At 39.8% G+C, this 23,118-nt stretch overlaps 1 protein-coding gene across 1 annotated transcript in view; it reads left to right on the top strand.

Annotated features, from left to right (window-relative positions):
- The window catches only part of LOC106093426 (neurotrophin 1), a 64,732-nt gene extending 42,165 nt beyond the window's left edge, over positions 1-22,567 (top strand). Inside the window, exons 2-8 of the mRNA XM_059368709.1 lie at positions 7,370-7,826; positions 7,889-9,132; positions 16,988-17,116; positions 17,170-17,319; positions 20,776-21,448; positions 21,534-21,672; positions 21,714-22,567. Of these exons, the coding sequence (XP_059224692.1) occupies positions 7,383-7,826; positions 7,889-9,132; positions 16,988-17,116; positions 17,170-17,319; positions 20,776-21,448; positions 21,534-21,672; positions 21,714-22,567 (3,633 nt within the window). The 5' untranslated portion in view covers positions 7,370-7,382. The remainder of the gene's footprint in view (positions 1-7,369; positions 7,827-7,888; positions 9,133-16,987; positions 17,117-17,169; positions 17,320-20,775; positions 21,449-21,533; positions 21,673-21,713) is intronic.
- Positions 22,568-23,118: the final 551 nt, after the last annotated feature.

Below are 23,118 nucleotides of genomic sequence, written 5' to 3' on the forward strand. Positions count from 1 at the left end.
GAAATTTAGTCGGGAGAGAAAATTTCACAGAAATTTTGTCGGGATAGAAAATTTCATAGAAATTTTGTCGGGAGAGAAAATTTCATGGAAATTTTGTGGGGAGAGAAAATTGCATAGAAATTTTGTCGGGAGAGAAAATTTCATAGAAGTTTTGTTGGGAGAGAAAATTTCATAGAAATTTTGTTGGGAGAGAAAATTTCATAGAAATTTTGTTGGGAGAGAAAATTTCATAGCAATATTGCCAGGAGAGGAAATTTCCTAGAAATTTTGTTGGGAGAGAAAATTTCATAGAAATTTTGTTGGGAGAGAAAATTTCATAGAAATTTTGTCGGCAGAGAAAATTTCATAGAAATTTTGTTGGGAGAGAAAATTTCATAGAAATTTTGTTGGGATAGAAAATTTCATAGAAATTCTGTCGGGAGAGAAAATTTCATAGAAATTTTGTTGGGAGAGAAAATTTCATAGAAATTTTGTCGGGAGAGAAAATTTCATAGAAATTTTGTCGGGAGAGAAAATTTCATAGAAATTTTGTCGGGAGAGAAAATTACATAGAAATTTTGTCGGGAGAGAAAATTTCATAGAAATTTTGTCGGGAGAGAAAATTTCATAGAAATTTTGTTGGGAGAGAAAATTTCATGGAAATTTTGTCGGGAGAGAAAATTTCATGGAAATTTTGTCGGGAGAGAAAATTTCATGGAAATTTTGTCGGGAGAGAAAATTTTATAGAAATTTTGTAGGCAGAGAAAATTTCATAGAAATTTTGTCGAGAGAGAAAATTTCATAGAAATTTTGTCGGGAGAGAAAATTGCAAAGAAATTTTGTTGGGAGAGAAAATTTCATAGAAATTTTGTCGGGAGAGAAAATTTCATAGAAATGATGTAGGGAGAGAAAATTTCACAGAAATTTTGTCGGGAGAGAAAATTTCATAGAAATTTTGTTGGGAGAGAAAATTTCATAGCAATATTGCCAGGAGAGAAAATTTCATAGAAATTTTGTCGGCAGAGAAAATTTCATAGAAATTGTGTTAGGAGAGAAACTTTCATAGAAATTTTGTCGGGAGAGAAAATTTCATAGAAATTTTTTCGTGAGAGAAATTTTAGTAAAAATTTTTTCGTGAGAGAAAATTTCATAGAAATTTTGTCGGGAGAGAAAATTTCATAGAAATTTTGTCGGGAGAGAAAATTTCATAGAAATTTTGTCGGGAGAGAAAATTTCATAGAAATTTTGTCGGGAGAGAAAATTTTATAGAAATTGTGTTAGGAGAGAAACTTTCATAGAAATTTTGTCGGGAGAGAAAATTTCATAGAAATTTTGTCGTGAGAGAAAATTTCATAGATATTTTGTCGGGAGAGAAAATTCCATAGAAATTTTGTCGGGAGAGAGAAAATTTCATAGAAATTTTGTCTGGAGAGAAAATTTCATAGAAATTTTGTTGGGAGAGAAAATTTCATTGAAATTTTGTCGGGAGAGAAAATTTCATAGAAATTTTGTCGGGAGAGAAAATTTCATAGAAATTTTGTCGGGAGAGAAAATTTCATAGAAATTTTGTCGGGAGAGAAAATTTCATAGAAATTTTGTCGGGAGAGAAAATTTCATAGAAATTTTGTCGGGAGGGAAAATTTCATAGAAATTTTGTTGGGAGAGAAAATTTCATAGAAATTTTGTTGGGAGAGAAAATTTCATAGAAATTTTGTCGGGAGAGAAAATTTCATGGAAATTTTTTCGGGAGAGAAAATTTCATGGAAATTTTGTCGGGAGAGAAAATTTTATAGAAATTTTGTAGGCAGAGAAAATTTCATAGCAATATTGTCAGGAGAGAAAATTTCATAGAAATTTTGTCGTGAGAGAAAATTTCATAGATATTTTGTTGGGAGGAAAAATTTTATAGAAATTTTGTCGTGAGAGAAAATTTCATAGATATTTTGTCGGGAGAGAAAATTCCATAGAAATTTTGTCGGGAGAGAGAAAATTTCATAGAAATTTTGTTGGGAGAGAAAAATTTCATAGAAATTTTGTCGGGAGAGAAAATTTCATAGAAATGATGTAGGGAGAGAAAATTTCATAGAAATTTTGTTGGGAGAGAAAATTTCATAGCAATATTGCCAGGAGAGAAAATTTCATAGCAATATTGCCAGGAGAGAAAATTTCATAGAAATTTTGTCGGGAGAGAAAATTTCATAGAAATTTTGTCGGGAGAGAAAATTTCATAGAAATTTTTTCTTTAGAGAAAATTTCATTAAAATTTATTCTTTAGAGAAAATTTCGTCAATTTCTGTCCTAAGTCTTATTACTTTTTTCTTACGCCCACTGTACCATGGTCATAATCCTTTGACTTTGATGTATGAACATGATTTGACTTTGATGTATGAACAGAGGCACTTGAAGTCGTTTGCCATGCCACAGGAGGCAATGGCTCTCAGAGGCCGGTAGTAAAATTTAACTATCTTCGTGATGGTTTTATAAGCGCCTAAGTAATAAAAAATAAATGGTATGTCCACTTACCATTAAAAAGATCCATTAATATTTATGATGGCGTTATGGCAGGTGTCATCACCTTTTCTGTCAAAGTAGCTGACATCTTCATTGTATATAAGTGGCTCGTGGATGAAATAATGCTCCTAGGAATTGTTCGAGGAAACATTAGAGTCCAAAAAGATATTATAAACAGATATGGTAGCTTTTATAAATCCCAATCAGTATAAGAACAATTTCAATTTTGAATTGGCCATACATGTTGTTGTGTCTGAAATCGAAAGCAAAAAATTCTCTTATAAAATGTAAAACACTATTTAAGACGCATTTTATTTGTGTAACTGTTGTTTGAAGTGGAAATGTGTTGCTGTCTTAAGATTTCGAAAGCCAGGATCAAGGCAAGTTATGCGACACTAAAGGCCTACAGCCCTATAAGCCAAAGGCCCTATAAGCCAAAGGCCCTATAAGCCAAAGGCCCTATAAGCCAAAGGCCCTATAAGCCAAAGGCCCTATAAGCCAAAGGCCCTATAAGCCAAAGGCCCTATAAGCCAAAGGCCCTATAAGCCAAAGACCCTATAAGCCAAAGGCCCTATAAGCCAAAGACCCTATAAGCCAAAGGCCCTATAACCCAAAGGCCCTATAAACCTGCCGAGACCATCTGAAAAACATTTTCAGCAGTGGTTTTCCCCTCCTAATGCTGGCAATATTTGTGAGGTACTATGCCATGTAAAACTTCTCTCCAAAGAGGTGTCGCACGCCCGCCGTTCGAACTCGGCTATAAAAAGGAGGTCATTTATCATTGAACTTAAACTTGAATCGGACTGCACTCATTTAGAAGTTTGCCCCTGTTCGTTTTTATCTTGGACAGAAAAATTAATTGGAAGTGTCACATTAAGAAGCATACTGGGAAGGATCACAGATGTTGGGCAATATATAGACGGGTCTAAGGCTCGAAATGGGCCCTGAATCCGAGGATAGTCCACTGGCTCTACAGGAGCGTAATTGGACCAATACTTACTTACGCCTCAGTAGTTTGGTGGACTACGGTGGAGAAAAAGTGCAACATAAGGACCATTGAACCAGGTTCTGAGAACATGTTTTCTTGGCATAGGCGGAGCGATGAGGACCACGCCCACGGACGTGGTAACGGAACCCTGACGTGACGGAACCCTGATATTGCCATCTGCAAGATCATGCTAAACAGATGGATCAAATTAGAGGACAGAGTGGGCCCGGTTCGACTACATTGATAAACCAGGGAACTGAGATCTGTTTTAGTATGCTTGACCAATATATGGTCCTGCAGGCGGGGATACGGGCACTCATGGAATGCGTAAGGTGATGTGGTATTAAAGTGAGGATGTCGAGTGCAAACATCTTTACAGACAGTAAACTGGCCATCTGGGCAATAACAAGCAGAACATGAATGTCGATTTTTACGCAGATACCTGCCATCACGGCCCAAACGTGCGAGGGCCAAGGCCCAAGGGTGAATACAATGCGTCTACCAACGCCCCCACATGTGGTAACCCACACATGAGTACCAATTTGATCCCACGTATTTGGACGTGTTCACCTCCTTGGTTAGGAGCGGAGCACTACCTAAAGCTCCTTCCGATCTATGTATGGATCACGGCACTCCACGCCGAGCTTATGCTCTACCCACGATTTGGGTACAAACTACAGACACCACGTTGCTCCCCACTGGGGCCGCACCATTGTCAGGCTGGAACCAAAGTTCCAGGGGCTCCTGACACCCGTGGTACCAGATTAAAGTCTCCGGTCAGACTTCGTAGCCTTAAAAGACTACTACCAGTTGAACCCCAAACAGTTGCGGACTGGTCACCTGAATTAGAAAAAATCGCCCTAAGCCGACCTCAAGCCAGCATTCAAAAGTATGCATCAAACATGCAACGGGACTCAAAACCAGACATGAACCAACTAAAGGGAGTGGTATGAACAACAATTAAGGTTTTTGTAAGTAGCACGGAATTCCTGACTTGATTTTCTATTCGAGGTTACTTTTTAGTATTTAGAGCGCACAATACGCCGATTACAGGCTTTGGTGTATGTCCATAGTGGCATGGGGCGGATTAATATCCGCACCCTCTTTTCAACTTTACCTAAATAGAAGCAGCGGGACAAAGAAATCCAATGAAAAAATTTAAACAACTAAAATAAAAAGAAGGGTAAAAAGAGAAAATTTTGAAATCTTGAAAAAATTTTGTAGAGAAATAAAATTTAGACCAATTTTTTTTTTGAAAAATTTTAAAAGAAAATGGAATCTAGCGGATGGGTGTGCTCGAAATATTTTTTCAAAAATTTCCAGCTCAAACCGATAGTACGGTCCATATGATTCAATGTGGATCGCACTATCGGTCAAGCAAATGTTGACCGTGACTACGTCTGAAATGGTTCATTTGCTTAGTTCAATTTTCCTATACTCTATCCAACATTTCGGCCGGTATCTCACGAATATATGCTTCAATGTTGTCTTCCAATGTGTCAAATGATGCGGGCTTTAACATAGCCCAAAAAAAGTAGTCTAAAGGCGTTAAATCGCATGATCTGGGCGGCCAATTGATCGGTCCCGAAAGTGAAATAAAATGTTCACCGAACTCGCCTCTCAATAAGTTCATTGTTACGCGTGCTGTGTGGCACCGTCTTGTTGAAACCACATGTCATGCAAGTCAAGCTCTTGCATTTTGGGCAAAAATAAGTTGGATATCAAATCACGGTAGCATTCACCCTTCACAGTTAGGTTACGATTCGCATTATCTTTGAAGAAGTACGGTCCAATGATGCCACCAGCCCATAAACCGCACCAAACTGTGTCTTTTTCGGGATGAATTGGCAGTTCTTGCAATGCTTCTGGCTGATCTTACTTTTAATTGGCTATGACAGAACATTATTTCCACTAGCCGAACGTAGATAGGGTGCCAAGTGTCTCGACCTTCTGCGCTTATTCTGAAATCTCTGACACCAAGTTTCGAAGTGTCTCCCACCACTTGATCATTCCATCGGGCTTTTGATCTTCCCGGTTTGCGTGTACCACCGTGAAATAAAATGTTCACCGAACTCACTTCTCAATAAGTCCATTGTTACGTCTATTGTGCTGTGTGGGATGTGGCACCGTCTTGTTGAAACCACATGACAGACAAGTCAAGCTCTTACATTTTGGGCAAAAAAAAGTTTGATATCATCTCCTGGTAGCGCTCACCATTCACAGTTACGTTACGATTCGCATCATCTTTGAAGAAGTACGGTCCAATGATGCCACCAGACCATAAACCGCACCTAACTGTGACTTTTTCAGGATGCATTGGTAGTTCTTGTAATGCTTCTGGCTGATCTTATTTTTACTTTAATTGGCTATGATAGAACATTTGTTCCACTAGCCGAACTTAGAATAGCGTTCCAAGTGTCTCGACCTTCTGCGCTCATTCTAAAATCTCTGACACCAAGTTTCGAAGTGTCTCCCACCACTTGATCATTCCATCGGGCTTTTGATCTTCCCGGTTTGCGTGTACCACCGTGAAATAAAATGTTCACCGAACTCACTTCTCAATAAGTCCATTGTTACGTCTATTGTGCTGTGTGGGATGTGGCAACGACTTGTTGAAACCACATGTCATGCAAGTCAAGCTCTTGCATTATGGGCAAAAATAAGTTTGATATCATCTCCTGGTAGCGCTCACCATTCACAGTTAGGTTACGATTCGCATTATCTTTGAAGAAGTACGGTCCAATGATGCCACCAGCCCATAAACCGCACCAAACTGTGTCTTTTTCGGGATGAATTGGCAGTTCTTGCAATGCTTCTGGCTGATCTTACTTTTACTTTACTTTAATTGGCTATGACAGAACATTTTTTCCAATGTAGAATAGCGTTCTAAGCGCCTCGATCTCTTATTTTAAAATCTCGAGCTCTTATTCTAAAATCACTGACACCAAGTTTCGAAGTGTCTCCCACCACTTGATCATTCCATCGGGCTTTTGGTCTTTCCGGTTTGCGTGTACCACCGTGAAATAAAATGTTCACCGAACTCACTTCTTAATAAGTCCATTGTTATGTCTATTGTGCTGTGTGGGATGTGGCACCGTCTTGTTGAAACCACATGACAGACAAGTCAAGCTCTTACATTTTGGGCAAAAAAAGCTTGATATCATCTCCTGGTAGCGCTCACCATTCACAGTTAGGTTACGATTCGCATCATCCTTGAAGAAGTACGGTCCAATGATGCCACCAGCCCATAAACCGCACCTAACTGTGACTTTTTCAGGATGCATTGGTAGTTCTTGTAATGCTTCTGGCTGATCTTACTTTTACTTTAATTGGCTATGATAGAACATTTGTTCCACTAGCCGAACTTAGAATAGCGTTCCAAGTGTCTCGACCTTCTGCGCTCATTCTAAAATCTCTGACACCAAGTTTCGAAGTGTCTCCCACCACTTGATCATTCCATCGGGCTTTTGGTCTTCCCAGTTTGTGTGTGCCACCGTGTTTGCCTTCAAAAGACTTCTTTGTTGGAGCTTCTTCATCCATTCCGGCAACATGACCCCGCCAACGCTGCCGATGTATTTTGATCTTCTGGCTGATCTTCACTCAAAACGTTCACTCACACGTACCCATTGAGCCAAAAATGAGCCTCCTCAAATGCGTAGTCCTCTTCTGAAAACTTTTCATTTGAGTGTCATATTGGCCCGGTTAGACAATTTAAACGAATTTTGAATTTGAATTTCCTTACCCTGTTCGCACACTCCTCGCAAAAGCCTTTCATTTCAACACCTTTGTTAATCAACTTATCTGATGTTCGTGTCTTAAGTCTTTCGATTCCATTGAAAAATTTATAACGACTTTTATGAATAAATTTTTATTTTTTTCATTTCCTTCCAGTTGAACTGGCACCATGAAAATGGGTCAATCGGCGCGATGTTTTTGGTGGGCCACCTTATACTGTGTGCTGTATTTGGTTAGTGCCAGCGATGAGGACTTGATGGATTTCGATTTCAGTGATCTTAAGGAAATCGATTGGAATTACGAAAATGAGAATAGTCAGGAGAATTTCAAAAAGTCCACAGCGAAACCCGAAGAGAATACCATAACCTTTGAGGATGATTTCGATCTTTTGGAGGAGCAGGACAATAAGGTGCATTCGATTCCATTCGATTGGCGTGAAAAATTGCTAAGAACGGCACTGTCCAAGGCTTTAACCAACAAAGTGGTGAGACAAAAATTTATCGAAGTAATGCCCATACTTAGGGTCTTGTCTAGGCAACAAAAATTGGCCTTGTCAGCATTGATAACGGCGCAGATAAGTGCCAAACAGGGGCATGAGTTGAAATTGGATCAGGTGAGTAGAAATTATTAAAAAATTTCAATATTTACTGCTTACTAATGGAATTTTCCCTAAAGGTCCGCATGATGTTTGGCGATGACAAAAGTTTAATTTTGCCCGTGGTCTATGACATTGCCAATTTGGTTAAAAGTTCGGCCAAGAAATATATTAGTTTCGATTACTCCTTGCAAGATTTGGCCAAATTTGGCAAGGCCAAGGTGCAAAATGATAGAAAAAAATTGGATTTGTCTACCATTGAATTGGATGAAGATGACAATTTGACAAACTTTGGCAAGGGCACAGTTCAAGCTGAGCGGAAAAAATTGGATTTATCTTCCACTGAATTGGCAGAAGATGACTTAAATGAGGGCATTGGCACTTTGCCTTATACAGGCGAGCTGTCCAAGGAAGATGATATGGAAGATTTTATGGAAGATATGCGTGAAGAGTATTTAGATCCCATGGAAATCAATAAGGAGTTACAAACTGAAACTGCAAAAAAAGCTCAAACCGGTAAGAAAGCCATACCTGTGATTGTAGCCGAAGCCAAGAAAAGGGAAGAATTAAAGAAACCCATAGAAGAGCCAGAGGTCATTGTAGATGATCCCATTAAAATCAATTTGGAATTGCAAAAAGATGTACCCACCCTAGAATTGCTTAAGGGCAGTGTGCCCATACCAAGCGGCGCAGAAAAGAAGTTAACCAAATCCGCTGCAGCTTCAATTGTATCCACCACACCCACTACTTTAAGACGTACACGAAGAGCTACAGAGAATCGTGAATTTGTACACAAATTGATAAGATCGGTGCCTTTGTCTGTCAATGAGGCTGACTTGCAAAGAGGTTTGGCGGGCAGAACTTTAAAACTAAATACCACTGCTTTTGCATCGCCCAAGGAGTCTACGTTGAAGCCCTTGGTTACAGCCGAACCCACAGTTGATCACACAGCTGAGACACCAAAATCTGATAATGATCAACTGGAGCCTTACCAATTGGTGGAAGATTTAGCATTTGCCAGTTTGAATGGTTCAGAAATCCTTCTGGGAGCAGACAATCAGACAACCGAGGATGATATCACCCCCGATAATGAGGAAGAGCCGGCAGAAGCTTTACCCACTCCCGAGGAGTTGATAGCTGGTCCACGTTATCGAGTGTCGGCAAATAAAATTATAAATATGCGCACCTCTGGCCCTATGCCCAAAGGTAAGCGTGTTCTGACCAAGGTGCGTGGCCGCCCCATCAAGGGCACTGGTGTTTCGCCACCAAAGAAATGTGAACGTTTCACCGCCTCCATGTGTATACGAACCGAAGATTATCCCATGTAAGCAATGACATTTGACTGTGAAAATGTCGGGCAAATGGTTTTATGGAATTTTCCTATTTTTTTTTTTTTAAATTTTTCTTTTCATTTTTTTTTTTTTTTTGGCTTTATTTATTCTAGATTGTAGTTAGTTTTAATTAATTAAGTTTAGTTTATTATTTATACATATTTGAGATTATGTTTTGCTTATAATAATTCAAATGAATGCTTTGATTTTGTGCATTAGTGGCTCGAGGTTCAGCTAAAGGATATGGAATGTCTAATTCTTAATTTAGGCTTAAATTGGGCTTTAGAAATATCTCTGAGGGGAACTAGTAGCTAATAAATCACCTATTATTTCTAAACGCATGGGTGTTGGAGGATATGGACGATAAGACTCAAATCAAATTTCAAGCCCTATTACATAAAATTTGAAGCTCTATGGGAGCTACAACCAAATATGAAGTGAATTGGCCCAAATTCCAACCCCAATGAATTAAATCAACGAGAATAGCTCCAATCGTTTGCTCGACGCATGGACAACAGGATATACGGAGGATGAAAGGACGACAGACAGACACAACGACGGTTATAGGTTTGTTTGTGTGTCCTTAAAGACTCAGAAATAGCGGAAACGATTTTCTTGAAATTTTCACAGATGGCACATAATGATAAAATAGGATACAAAATTTTTTGATATCTGAAGGGGGAGCGGACCCTCCCCCCTTACCCTAATTTTCACAAACGCCAGATCTCGGAGATGGGTGGTGCGATTTAAGCGAAATTTTGCTCTCTTACAGTAACCTTTAAACAAAAATTTGATATCCAAATTTCGGATGGAGTACCTAGGGGGGCTGCCCCACCCTAAAACCTACCAGACATATATTTAGATCAATCACAACAATATGGGATTCAAATGAAAGGTATTTGCGAGTAGAATACGAATCTGATAGCCAAATGTGGGACCAAGTGTTTGGGGGACCACCCCAACCCCCAAAACACCCCCCAAACAGGACTAATTTACTGACCATGCCAATATGCGGCTTATATAAAAGGTATTTGAGTGTAGAATACGAATCTGTTATCCAAATGTGGAATCAAGTGTTTGGGGGCCGCCTTTCACCAAAAACATCCCTCAAAGGGGACAAATTTACGACCATAGCAATATGGGGCTCAATTGAAAGGCCTTTGGGAGTAAAGCACGAATCTGACATCAATATTTGGGTAAAGTGTCTATGGGGCCATGCTACCCCCACAACACCACCCAAATAGTAAGTATTTTCTGATTATTGCAATATGAGGCTCAAATGAGTGGGTTACTGATATCCAATTTTCGGACCAATTGCTAGGGGGACCACCCCAAGCCCCAAAACACCCCTAAATCGGACATATTTACCTACCATGGGAATATGGGACTCAAATGAAAGGTATTTGCGAGTAAAATACGAATCTGATATCCAAATGTGGGACCACTTTTATGGGGGTCCACCCCATCCCCAAAACTCCCCCCAAACAGGACTTATTTACTGACCATGCCAATATGGGGCTTACATAAAAGGTATTTGAATGTAGAATACGAATCTGATATCCAAATATGTAACCAAGTGTTTGGGGGGCCGTCTATCACCAAAAACATCCCCCAAAGGGGACAAATTTAAGACCATAGCAATATGTGGCTCAAATGAAAGGTGTTCGGGAGTAAAGCACGAATTTGATATCAATATTCGGGAAAAGTGTCTATGGGGCCATGCCACCCCCACAACACCACACAAATAGTAAGTATTTTCTGACTATTGCAATATGAGGCTCAAATAAGTGGGTTTCTGATATCCAATTTTCGGACCAAGTGCTAGGGGGACCACCCCAAGCCCCAAAACACCCCTAAATCGGACATATTTACCTACCATGGGAATATGGGACTCAAATGAAAGGTATTTGCGAGTAAAATACGAATCTGATATCCAAATGTGGGACCACTTTTATGGGGGTCCACCCCATCCCCAAAACTCCCCCCAAACAGGACTTATTTACTGACCATGCCAATATGGGGCTAACATAAAAGGTATTTGAGTGTAGAATTCCAATCTAATATCCAAATATGTGACCAAGTGTTTGGGGGGCCGTCTCTCCCCAAACCCTACCTACCATACCCTAAAACACTTGGGGGTGTTTTAGTCATGTTTGCCGACTATGGAAATATGGGGCTTCAATTAAAGGTATTTGTGAGAAGACTACGTATCTGATATCAACATTCGGGACCAACTGTCTAGGGCACGTCCCATCACCATAACAACCGCCAAGTAGGACGTATTTGCTCACCAAGACAATTTGGGTCTTAAAGAGAGTGGAATTAAATTTTTATAGTTTTTATGGCCAAAAGCCCAAACCGAACATTTTTGCTGACTTTTGCAATAAGAAGTTTAAATGAGATTAGAAAACGAATTTGATATCCAATTTTGAGGCCAATGGCAATATGGGGTACAAATAAATGATATATAGATATATGAGAATAGATCACGTTGCTGATATATTTCCGGGCTTATTGTTTGGGGGACCACCCCAATCTCCAAAACACCCCTAAATCGGGCATATTTACCGACCATGTTAATGTGGGGCTTAAATGAAAGATATTGGGGGGTAGAGCAATAATTGATACCCATTTTCGGGACCAAATTTCGGGGGGTCTACCCCTTTCCCGAAATACCCCACAAACAGCAATTCTTTACTGACCACCTCAATATGGGGCTCAAATAAAGGTATTTGGGAGCAGAATACGAATTTGATATTCAAATGTAGGACCATGTATTTAGGGCATCACCCCTTCCCCAAAACACCCCCCAAAGGGTAAACATTTTTCGACCATGCCAATATGTGGCTCAAATGAAAGGTATTTGAGATTAGAACACGAATTTGATAACCAATTTTGGGACCATTTGGTTGGGGGCGCCTCATCCATGGAAACTCCCCCTTAAAACCAATGGCAATATGGGGTTTCAATGTATGGTATTTGGGAGAAGATCATGACCCCCAAGCGTCTGGGGGACCGCCTTACCCCCTAAGACACCCCTAAATCAGACATCATGAGAATATCGGGCTGAAATTAAGAATTTTAAGAATGGAGTACACCTTACATCCAAACTTGTAATCGTAGACCATTAAAGATCATATGAAATTTATGAAATCTTTATTTGAATCGATTCGATATGGTCCTTATAATTTAATGTTTGAAGATTATTTCATGCAAATGTTGACCGTGAGTGCGCCTCAAATGGTCCATCCGCTTAGTCCAATTTTCATATACTCTTTCCAACATTTCGGCCGGTATCGGACAAATAAATGCTTCAATGTTGTCTTCCAATGCGTCAATTGAAGCGGGCTTGTCTGGATAGACATGAGCTTTAACATAGCCCCACAAAAAATAGTCAAAAGGCGTACGATCTAGGCGGCCAATTGACCGATCCCGAACGTCAAATAAAATGTTCACCGAACTCGCCTCTCAATAGGTCCATTGTTACGGGTGCTGTGTAGCATGTGGCCCATGTCATGCAAGTCAAAGCTCTTGCATTTTGAGCTAAAAAAAAGTTGGATATCATCTCACTGTAGAGCGCACCATTCACAGTTAAGTAACCATACGCATCATCTTTGAAGAAGTACGGTCCAATGATGCCACCAGCCCATAAACCGCAGCTAACTGTGACTTTTTCTGGATGCATTGGTAGCTCTTGCAATGCATCTGGCTGATTTTCACTCCAAAATCGACAATTCAGCTTATTGACACAACACAAGAAGAAGTGCGCGATGAACTTTTTTAATAGAGCACCCATTTTGAGAATAAAATTAAATAATGTTCAAGCGTTGGTTCATTTGTAAGACGGTAAAGTTTTAAACCAAACTGAGGATGTTTGAAAGTGAAACAAAAGAGTGTTGCTAAAGAGATAATAGCTAAACAAATCACCCTTTATAACTCGGTGTACTTCGCTACACTCATAAGTGTTTGCAAACCCCTTTCGACATGGTCCAAATTTTAAAATTGTTTATATTCGTATTTAAACTGTCATTACAATCCCATATTGTCCCGTTTCATATACATGTCCTTTTGGGTCATCATTTTGGGGTGGGGCGACTCGCTGGGAGTTGACCCAAATTTTTATATAATTTTCGTTTTCTACTCTCTAATACCTTTCGTTTGAGTCCCATCTCATCCCGTTCGGTGTACATGTCAATTTGGTGCATAATTTTTGGGGTGGCGTGACCTGTCAGGGAATATAAGTTTTGTATTCTACTTTCAAGTACCTTACGTTTGAATCCCATATTATTTGTCTCCATCGGCCTACATGTTTTTTTTTTTTTTTTGGATGATTTTTGGGTGGGTCGGGCCCTCCTGGGAATTAACCCAAATTTTGTATATAAGCTTCGGGTTCTATTTTAAATTACCTTTCATTTGATACCTACACTGTCCCAATTGGCAAACATGTGGTTTTTATGCGGTTTTCGGGGATGGGGCGGCCCCCCGACACGTGAGGTTGAATTGTTATGTCAAGTTCGTACTCTACTCTTAAATACCTTTCATTTGATACCCATATTGAACCAATCGGTAAATATCTCCGTTTGGGTGGGGCGTCCCCCCTCGGTTATTTGACCTGAAAGTTTTTAACCAATTTTGTGTTTGTACTAGGGTACACTACTGTGTTACAGGGTATTATAACTTAGTGAATTAGTTTGTAACACCCAAAAGGAAGTGAGATAGACCCATTGACAAATATACCGATCGACTCAGAATCACTTTCCGATTCGATTTAGCTATGTCCGTCTGTCCGTCCGTCAGTCTGTCCGTCTGTCCATGTTGATTTGTGTAGAAACTACAGGTTGCAATTTTCATCCGATTGTCTTTAAATTTGGTATGGGCATGTTTTTCGGTCTAGAGATGAAGCCTATTAAGATTGGAAAAAATCGGTTCAGATCTAGATATAGCTCCCATATATATGTTCGCCCGATTTGCAGTAATAATGCAATAAAATAGTCATTTGATAATCGATTCTCTTGAAATTTGTTACGAAGGATTTTCTCTAGACTCTCGAAATTACTGGTGAATTGCATGGAAATCTCTTCAGATTTAGATATAGCTCTCATATATTGGGTTGCCCAAAAAGTAATTGCGGATTTTTTAAAAGAAAGTAAATGCATTTTTAATAAAACTTAGAATGAACTTTAATCAAATATACTTTTTTACACTTTTTTTCTAAAGCAAGCTAAAAGTAACAGCTGATAACTGACAGAAGAAAGAATGCAATTACAGAGTCGCAGGCGGTGAAAAAATTTCTCAACGCCAACTATATGAAAAATCCGCAATTACTTCTTGGGCAACCCATTACATAGCGCCCGATTTTCACTCCTAGAGCCACTGTAAGCGCATTTATTGACCAATAATCCCACAATTTTGTACAACGCTTTCCTTGACGACATCCACAATGTCTACAAAGTTTGCTCGAAATCGGTTCAGATTTAGACATAGCTCCCATATATATGTTCTTTCGATTTGCAGTAATAATGCAATCAAATGGTCATTTGTTAATCGATTCTCTCGAAATATGGCAGGAAGGATTTTCTCTTGACTCTCGTCATTATAGATGAATTGGTTCATATTTAGATATAGCTGGCATATATGTATATCGCCCGATTTTCACTTCTAAAGCCATTGCAATCGCATTTTTTGACCAATCTTGCACAACACTTTTCTCGGCGAGTACCACAATATCTGAGAAGTTTGAAATCGAAATCAGTTTAGAATTAGATATAGCTCCCATATGCGTGTTCGTCAAATTTTGGGTAAATTGCAATAATGTTGTCATTTGTGAACCGTAGTTATTATAGTTTGAACATATTTGCTCGAAATATGATACGGATTGTTTAACAACCCATCTGAAAACATCCGGCGAGGTCCATCAAATTTGTTTTAGAATTAGACATAGCTTCTACTTTGTACCTATAGGGTAGGTAGGTGTAGGGCATTATAAAGTCGGCGCCACCCGACTTTTGCCTTTCCTTACTGATGTTAGGTTATCATAAGTCGGCATACATAATTTCTATTAAATCGTGTTAAGGGAAAGGGTCCGCCCCATCGCGGAACAGATATTCATTCAGCTGTTGAAGTTCGTGTCTTAAGTCTTTTGATTCCACAGTAAAATGACTGAAGTGCCTGAACAAATATTCATCTAGCTGTTAAAGTTCGTGTCTTAAGTCTTTTGATTCTATAGTAAAATGACTGAAGTGACTGAACAAATATTCATCCAGCTGTTAAAGTTCGTGTCTTAAGTCTTTTGATTCCACAGTAAAATGACTGAAGTGACTGAACAAATATTCATTCAGCTTTTGAAGTTTGTGTCTTAAGTCTTTCGATTCCACAGTAAAATGGCTGATGTGACTGAACAAATATTCATCCAGCTGTTGAAGTTTGTGTCTTAAGTCTTTTGATTCCACAGTAAAATGACTGAAGTGACTGAACAAATATTCATCCAGCTGTTGAAGTTCGTGTCTTAAGTCTTTTGATTCCACAGTAAAATGACTGAAGTGACTGACCACAGTCAAAGTTTCTTTCTGCACTTGGTCTTTAGAGAGGACTTTTGGTATTCTCTTTCTGTGTTTACCATCTGATCTATTTCCAAAGAACGATATAGCTACGGCTTCTTTATGACCTAGCATAGCTGTTAAAGTTCGTGTCTTAAGTCTTTTGATTCCACAGTAAAATGACTGAAGTGACTGAACAAATATTTATCCAGCTGTTGAAGTTCGTGTCTTAAGTCTTTTGATTCCACAGTAAAATGACTGAAGTGACTGACCACAGTCAAAGTTTCTTTCTGCACTTGGTCTTTAGAGATGACTTTTGGTATTGAAGGGACTGAACAAATATTCATCCAGCTGTTGAAGTTCGTGTCTTAAGTCTTTTGATTCCACAGTAAAATGACTGAAGTGACTGACCACAGTCAAAGATTCCTTCTGCACTTGGTCTTTAGAGAGGACTTTTGGTATTCTTTTAATGTGTTTACCATCTGATCTATTTCTAAAGGACGATTTAGCTAGGGCTTCTTTCTCACCTAGCATAGTTAGGCATCGTCATACAACTTGGCGTTCATATGACACCGACATTCGGTATCAACGGAGATACACTCACACATTTAACGAAGAAACTTTCTTTCAAACACTCCAAGTACTGACATGCTTTGCAGCCATAAAATAACACAGGTTGGATCATTGTCTTGAATGGTGTGATTTATTCACACCTGCATATATCGTATAGTCATCTCAAACGGGATGTTAGGAACATCATAAATACGTGTTTCCGTGCCAACATTCTTATGTATGTCGGTTCTCATTTCATTCATTGTTTCCCTTACTCCAATCTTGCAGCACTATTGCACAACAATCAAAGCATTTGTCATAAGAAGCTTCTACTCCAATCCAACTACCGAACTACCAACTAAACACCCAATTGATTTTCTAAAAAATCCTTGCGTATAATTTAAAATTCTATCATAATTGTAAGTAGTTTTCCAACAACGAGATTGCATTTAAAAACAAAAATAAATAAAATTAATAATAAACTAAGTTAACTCAATGTTGGTATAATGTTGTGTACATTTTGTGAATACTGAAGAAGGCTAACACAACAAGGATGAAAGGCCCTTTGTTCCCAATCAAAATCAAAATCAAAAAACCCAGCACAAACAGGCAACCCCTGCAAAATTTTTTTTGGCTTTTATTAACCATGCATTTGGTTGAAAAGGTAGCACCCGGTTCCAGGTTAAAGGTTTATGCTTAGTCTGTTAAATGGATTAATTTTAAAATTTTATTTTCTCCCTTGCTAAACCATCACCCACAGAGATCAGATAATGGGCAGCATAAGAAGACATCGCAATGCCATGACAGCTTTGTTGGCTGAATACAATGACAAGCTGCATAATGTGGAGAGTTCAGATGATTTCGATGAGTATTTTAATTCAAAGAAAAGGTAAGTGGCTTGAAAATCTTTTGTAGCAAGGTAGCTTCATATATATTTTCTAGGCGCCAGGATACGAATGAGGTTCAAGGAGGTTTGTGTCAAAGCATTGTTCGCTATGCTCGCCCACAAAAGGCTCGATCTGCATCGGGCGAGTGGAAATTTATTGTGAATACCGGTCAACATACACAGACATTGAGATTGGAGAAATGCACGTAAGTTTTTGTTAGAATGATTTTTCTATTCTTCCGGGCAGATGGTATGGTGTGACTATGCTATTTGTTTTTATACCCTACACCATCACTGGGGTACATGGTATTATAAATTTGTGCAATTCTTTGCAACGCTAAGAAGTCGATAAGCTACAATCAGAGATAAGTATACCGATGGGTTAGAATCACTTCCTGAGTCGATTTAGTTATGTCCGTTTGTCTATCCATGAATTTTTGTGATCAAGGTTTAGGTCGCATTTGTTGTCTGCATCAATTTGTCCTATTCAAGTTTAAACTCACTGATAAGGGGCCTACTTTTTATGGTCGATTCCGAACGGCGTATAGCAGTACGACATCTCTTTGTGAAGAAATTTTGTACATGGCTGGCGTACCAAATGGTACAGTACCTCACAAATGTCGCCAGCATAAGGGATAACCATCGCTGAAATTTTTTTCTGGTGTTGTAGCTGCACCATAGCGCAGAGGACATGCTGACCTCTGCGCTATGGTGACTTCCAAAATATATGACACACATATACAAACAAAGACCGAAAAGGACCATATAAAGCACTGATGTCGAAAAGCTTAACATAGCCCATTGTGTCAAATTTCGACGAAATCGGTTAAATACCCAATAAACCTTAAATCAGGATATCGTTATATTTGATAACTACCTAGTGAACCAAAAAAAAAATAAAAAAAAAATATAAAAATGGACAAAAACATTAGATGCGGTGTTCAGAGATCGATAAAAATTCCCTTCAAAATGTAATAGAGAAATTCGAAAAAACCCACGCGACAGGACGCGACGACATCGTTCAGCATTCCTTCCGAAACGTCGGACGGAAAAATCTAAAAAAACCGTACGACAAGACGTTCAAATATCGCACAGAATTCTTGCAGAATTCTTTTCAGGACATGGCTTTGTCCGTCCGTCCGTCTGTCCAAATCACGATAGCGGTCGAACGCGTAAAGCTAGCCACTTGAAATTTTGCACAGATACTTAGTATTGATGTAGGTCGTTGAGGATAGTGAATGGGCTATTTCGGTTCAGATTTAGATATAGCTCCCATATGAACCGATCTCCCGATTTGACTTCTTGAACCCCTGAAATCCACAATTTTTGTCCGATTTGGCTGAAATTTTGCATGTAGTATTTTATTATTATTTCCAACAACTGTGCCTGTGTAAGGTTTAAACGGGTCTATAACCTGATAAAGCTCCCATATAAACCGATCTCCCGACTTGACTTCTTGAGCCCTTACAAGCCGCAATTTTTGTCAGATTTGCCTGAAATTTTGCATGTTTTGTTTTTACTTCCAACAACTGTGCCAAGTACGATCCAAATCGGTCTTTAACCTGATTTAGCCGATCTCCCGACTTAGCTTCCTAAACCCCTGGAAGCCGAAATTTTTCGCTGAAATTTTGCATATGGTGTTCTGTTGTGACTTCCGAAAACTGTGCCATGTACGGTCTGAATCGATCTATAACCTGATATGGCTCCCATATAAACCGGTCTCTCGATTTGACTTCTTGATTTCAATTGTTGTCGAATTTGGCTGAAATTTTGCATATGATCTGTTCTGTTTTTACTTCCAACAACTGTGCCAAGCACGGTCTAAATCAGCCTATAATCTGATATATTAACCGATCTCTCTCGATTATAGACGATCTAGATGTGTCCGTACTTACCGACCTTGGCAATATGGCAATCAAATGAAAAGTATTTGCGAGTAGAATACGAATCTAATATCTAAATGTGGGACCACGTGTCCCCAAAACAAACCCAAACAGGACTTATTTACTGACCATGGGAATATGGGGCTTAAATAAAAGGTGTTTGAGGGGCCGCCTGCCAGCAGCATAATAACCCCGTCCCACCACCATAACAACCGCCAAATAGGACGTATTTGCTCACCAAGACAATTTGGCTCTTAAAGAGAGTGGAACTAAATATTCATAGTTTTTAGGGCCAATACCCCAAACCGGAGATATTTGCTGACTTTTGCAATAAGCAGTTTAAATGAGATTTGAAAACGAATTTGTTATTCAATTTTGAGGCCAATGGCAATTAGGGGTTCAAATAAATGATATATAGATATATGAGAGTAGAGCACGTTGCTGATATATTTTCCAGGCTTAATGTTTGGGGGACCACCCCAATCTCCAAAACACCCCTAATTCGGGCATATTTACCGACCATGTTAATGTGGGGCTTAAATGAAAGATATTGGGGGGTAGAGCAATAATTGATATCCATTGTCTAGACCAATTTTTTGGGGGTCTACCCCTTTCCCAATATACTCCACAAACAGCAATTTTTTACTGACCATCGCAATATGGGGCTCCAATAAAGGTATTTGGGAGTAGAATACGAATTTGATATCCAAATGTAGGACCATGTATTTAGGGCACCACCCCTTCCCCCAAAAAACACCCCCCAAAGGGTAAACATTTTTTCGACCATGCCAATATGTGGCTCAAATGAAAGATATTTGAGATGAGAAAACGAATTTGATAACCTATTTTGAGGCGTCCCCCAAACACATGGCCCCATATGGGGGCAATATGGGGTTTAAATAAATGGTATTTGAGAATACGAGCACGATGCTAATATTTTTTTCAGGGCCAAGTGTCTGGGGGACCACCTGACCCCCGAAAACACCCCTAAATCATGTGTCATGGGAATATCGGGCTGAAATAAAGTATTTTAAGAGTGGAGTACGCCTAACATCCAAATTCGTAGACCAATAAAGATGATATGGGATTCAGATGAAGGCACTTATATTGTTAAGCTGTTAGTGTTAGTCATTTTTCGCAGAACTCAAGGTGCTCACGATTCGGCGTATGAGAACTTTGCACGTTTTACTTATTTTTATACCCTCCACCATGGGATGGGGGTATACTAATACCGCATCAAGTACATATATTCTTGATCGTCTTGACATTTGAAGTCGATCTAGCCATATCCGTCCGTCTGTCTGTCGTAAGCACGCTAACTTTCGAAGGAGTAAAGCTAGCCGCTTGAAATTTTGCACAAATACTTTTTTTTTAGTGTAGGTCGACTTCTCCTATGATCTCAACATACGTGTCCAATATGGTCTGAATCGATCAATAGCTTGATACAGCTCCCATATAAACCGATCTCCCGATTTTGCTTCTTGAGCCCCCACAAGGCGCAATTCTTATACGAATGGACTAAAATATTACAAAATGACTTCCATAATGTTCAGCATGGACTTCATTTATGGTCCGAATAGCATAACAGTTCTAATTCATTATTCTTCGTTTGCCTAAAAAGAAAGAACTCGACAAATGCTGTCCATGGTGGAGGGTATATAAGATTCGGCCCGGCCGAACTTAGCACGCTCTTAGTTTCATAGTTCCTCAGCGATATTTTTGGAATTTTAGTAACGAATTTTGTTAATATTTCACTTCCACTGTTCTTTTATTTTTTAGAAGTCCCCAAGAAAGCTGCTCCTATCTTTCCTCCAGCTACAAGTCCTATTGTTCACAGGTCTATAACTATCATCGCCTTTTGAGTTGGGATAAGACTCGTGGCTTGCATGTGGACATCTTTAAGGTGCCCACCTGTTGTTCCTGTCAAATCAGTGGCATCCGACAGCAGCAATTTGCTGCTGTTCTAAGCTCCTTCAATAAGAAAGAATACAGCCCGGCCCCTAAGACTGAGTCATATCGCAATGAGCCACACGAATATGCTGAAGAGGATTTAGATGAGGATGAGGATGATGACTTTGGCTTTAATGTGCGCACCACTAATCACTATAAACACGACAGCAGTTTTGATGCCAATGAATTGTTGTCGGGCAGCAGTAAAAGGGTGAGAACTAAGATACCAAGTCCCACGGTGGGTTCTTATCTCAGTCCTCCGGGAGATGATGAATTTGAGCAATATCCTTACAAACTGCCAAGAGACACTAGTACGGTGTACAAGCATTCGGCTCCAGCTTCTTCAGTGTCTTTGTCCTCGCCATCTTCTTCGTCGCCCGCAGGTTCCTCTAGGAAAATTCTACGAGATTTGGCTAAGCGTAGACCTCAGAAAAGCTACAGTGGTGACTATCAAGCCGCTGATCTGGAATACTCACCCAGTGAACAACACTCCGAGAGAGAGGTAAACGTTTTTGGCACTCCCTACGGCAAGCAAGATCGCACTCAATCGACTAAAACTAAACCTATCTATTCTGTTATCCATACAGGTAGTAGCAATGACAGCACTACGGCCATCACCACTAGCACCGGAACCATTCGTGCACTCACACCACTCCCTAGCGCACCCACAACAGGACGACCTTTCGCTTTCGATACCAATGCCCACCAAAAACCACCATCACTCAGGCCAGACCACCACGACACACGCACAGAGACCCTACCAGCAGAGAATGCCGCTGGAAGCGACAATGATAGAACCACACTACCACACGAATCATCAGTATCCCAGTCCACAACACCAGCCGTCCGGGCAGCTTCACTACCAGCCCATTACTACACCGATGCATCAGGAGGTGGCCTCAAAGTCCACCGGTCGAGGGTACGCATCGCTGCAACGGGAACGACAGCCGGCAGCAAAACGTCCACCACAACGGCCATCCCCGAAACGACCGCACAACGCGAGACGCCATCGAAGCGCCCGGTTATACCTTCTATAACTTCGGATGTCTTCCGCAATCCCTACATAAGTACATTTAATTTGACCACACCGAAGCCGATGGCGACTGGGTCGCAGGTTAACGGCAGCACAAAATCTCCTTCACCACCGAGGCGCATTAACTACAGCTATCATCCCATCATTGATTTTTTCGAATATAATCGCAGAATTCAATCGAGTATTAGCGATGGCAGTACAACAACGCCTCCGCCTTCCCCAGCACCATCCATAGCGGCCACTGTGAGAAGGGTTAGGTCGACGGCAAGGCCTTCATATCTACTCTCTTCCACACAATTGTATGCCCACAAAATTCCCAATGCTGTTGCGCTCAACACATATCACCACCAGAACTCACAGCAACAAGAGCAACAACAACAGCCATCAACACAACACAATGAGCGTAGAATTGGTTACGGTGCTGATGGTGACGGTAGTAGTGTTAGAACCCACCTACAATTTTCCCATAAAATTCAACACGGTGACCAAACACCCGCTCTAGCCCAACAACCCTTTCCCGCTGTACGCTCTCAGCAGGAAACGGAAGTTGCTGATGTTTGGCACCCCGTTGTATTGGAGAATTTCTAAACACACCACCCATACAAATATAAACCGCTTTGCTATCCCCCAACACTAATGTCGATCTAATACTAACACCGATCGTAGTTACACTTGCCCGAGTTTAACTTAACTTAGGTGCATATCATAAGTCGCTCTCTAAATTTAATTCATTATTTATTGTATTTATTTATTGCCTTATTTATTTTGCTAGTTGTTAAGCAGAAAGCTTGCCCCTGTAATGTTTTGTAAAATTTCTCTCCACAAGGTGCTGCTGCTCACCACTCCACTCCATTTTGTGTGAGACTAAGTTTACCCTATTTCTTAGTTTTATTAAGGATCAAAATTTAGTTATTAAAAATATAATTTTTTTTTTATATATGTCGAATATTTTCTGAATAAAGAGTTGAAATACCTTTTTTTCTGGTAATAATGAGTTAAGGAAGATTTTGCAATCGATAAAGTTTTGGCTTTTGTGCAGTAGGTAGGCTTCGCTAGCCAGCAGATCACTGATTTACGAAAAATCCCTCGTTCCGATCTTGAGGATACCCTCTAATATTCGAATACCTGACATTGTATTC

Source organism: Stomoxys calcitrans, chromosome 1 (genome assembly GCF_963082655.1).
Source record: "Stomoxys calcitrans chromosome 1, idStoCalc2.1, whole genome shotgun sequence".
In the NCBI taxonomy this organism is placed as follows: domain Eukaryota; kingdom Metazoa; phylum Arthropoda; class Insecta; order Diptera; family Muscidae; genus Stomoxys; species Stomoxys calcitrans.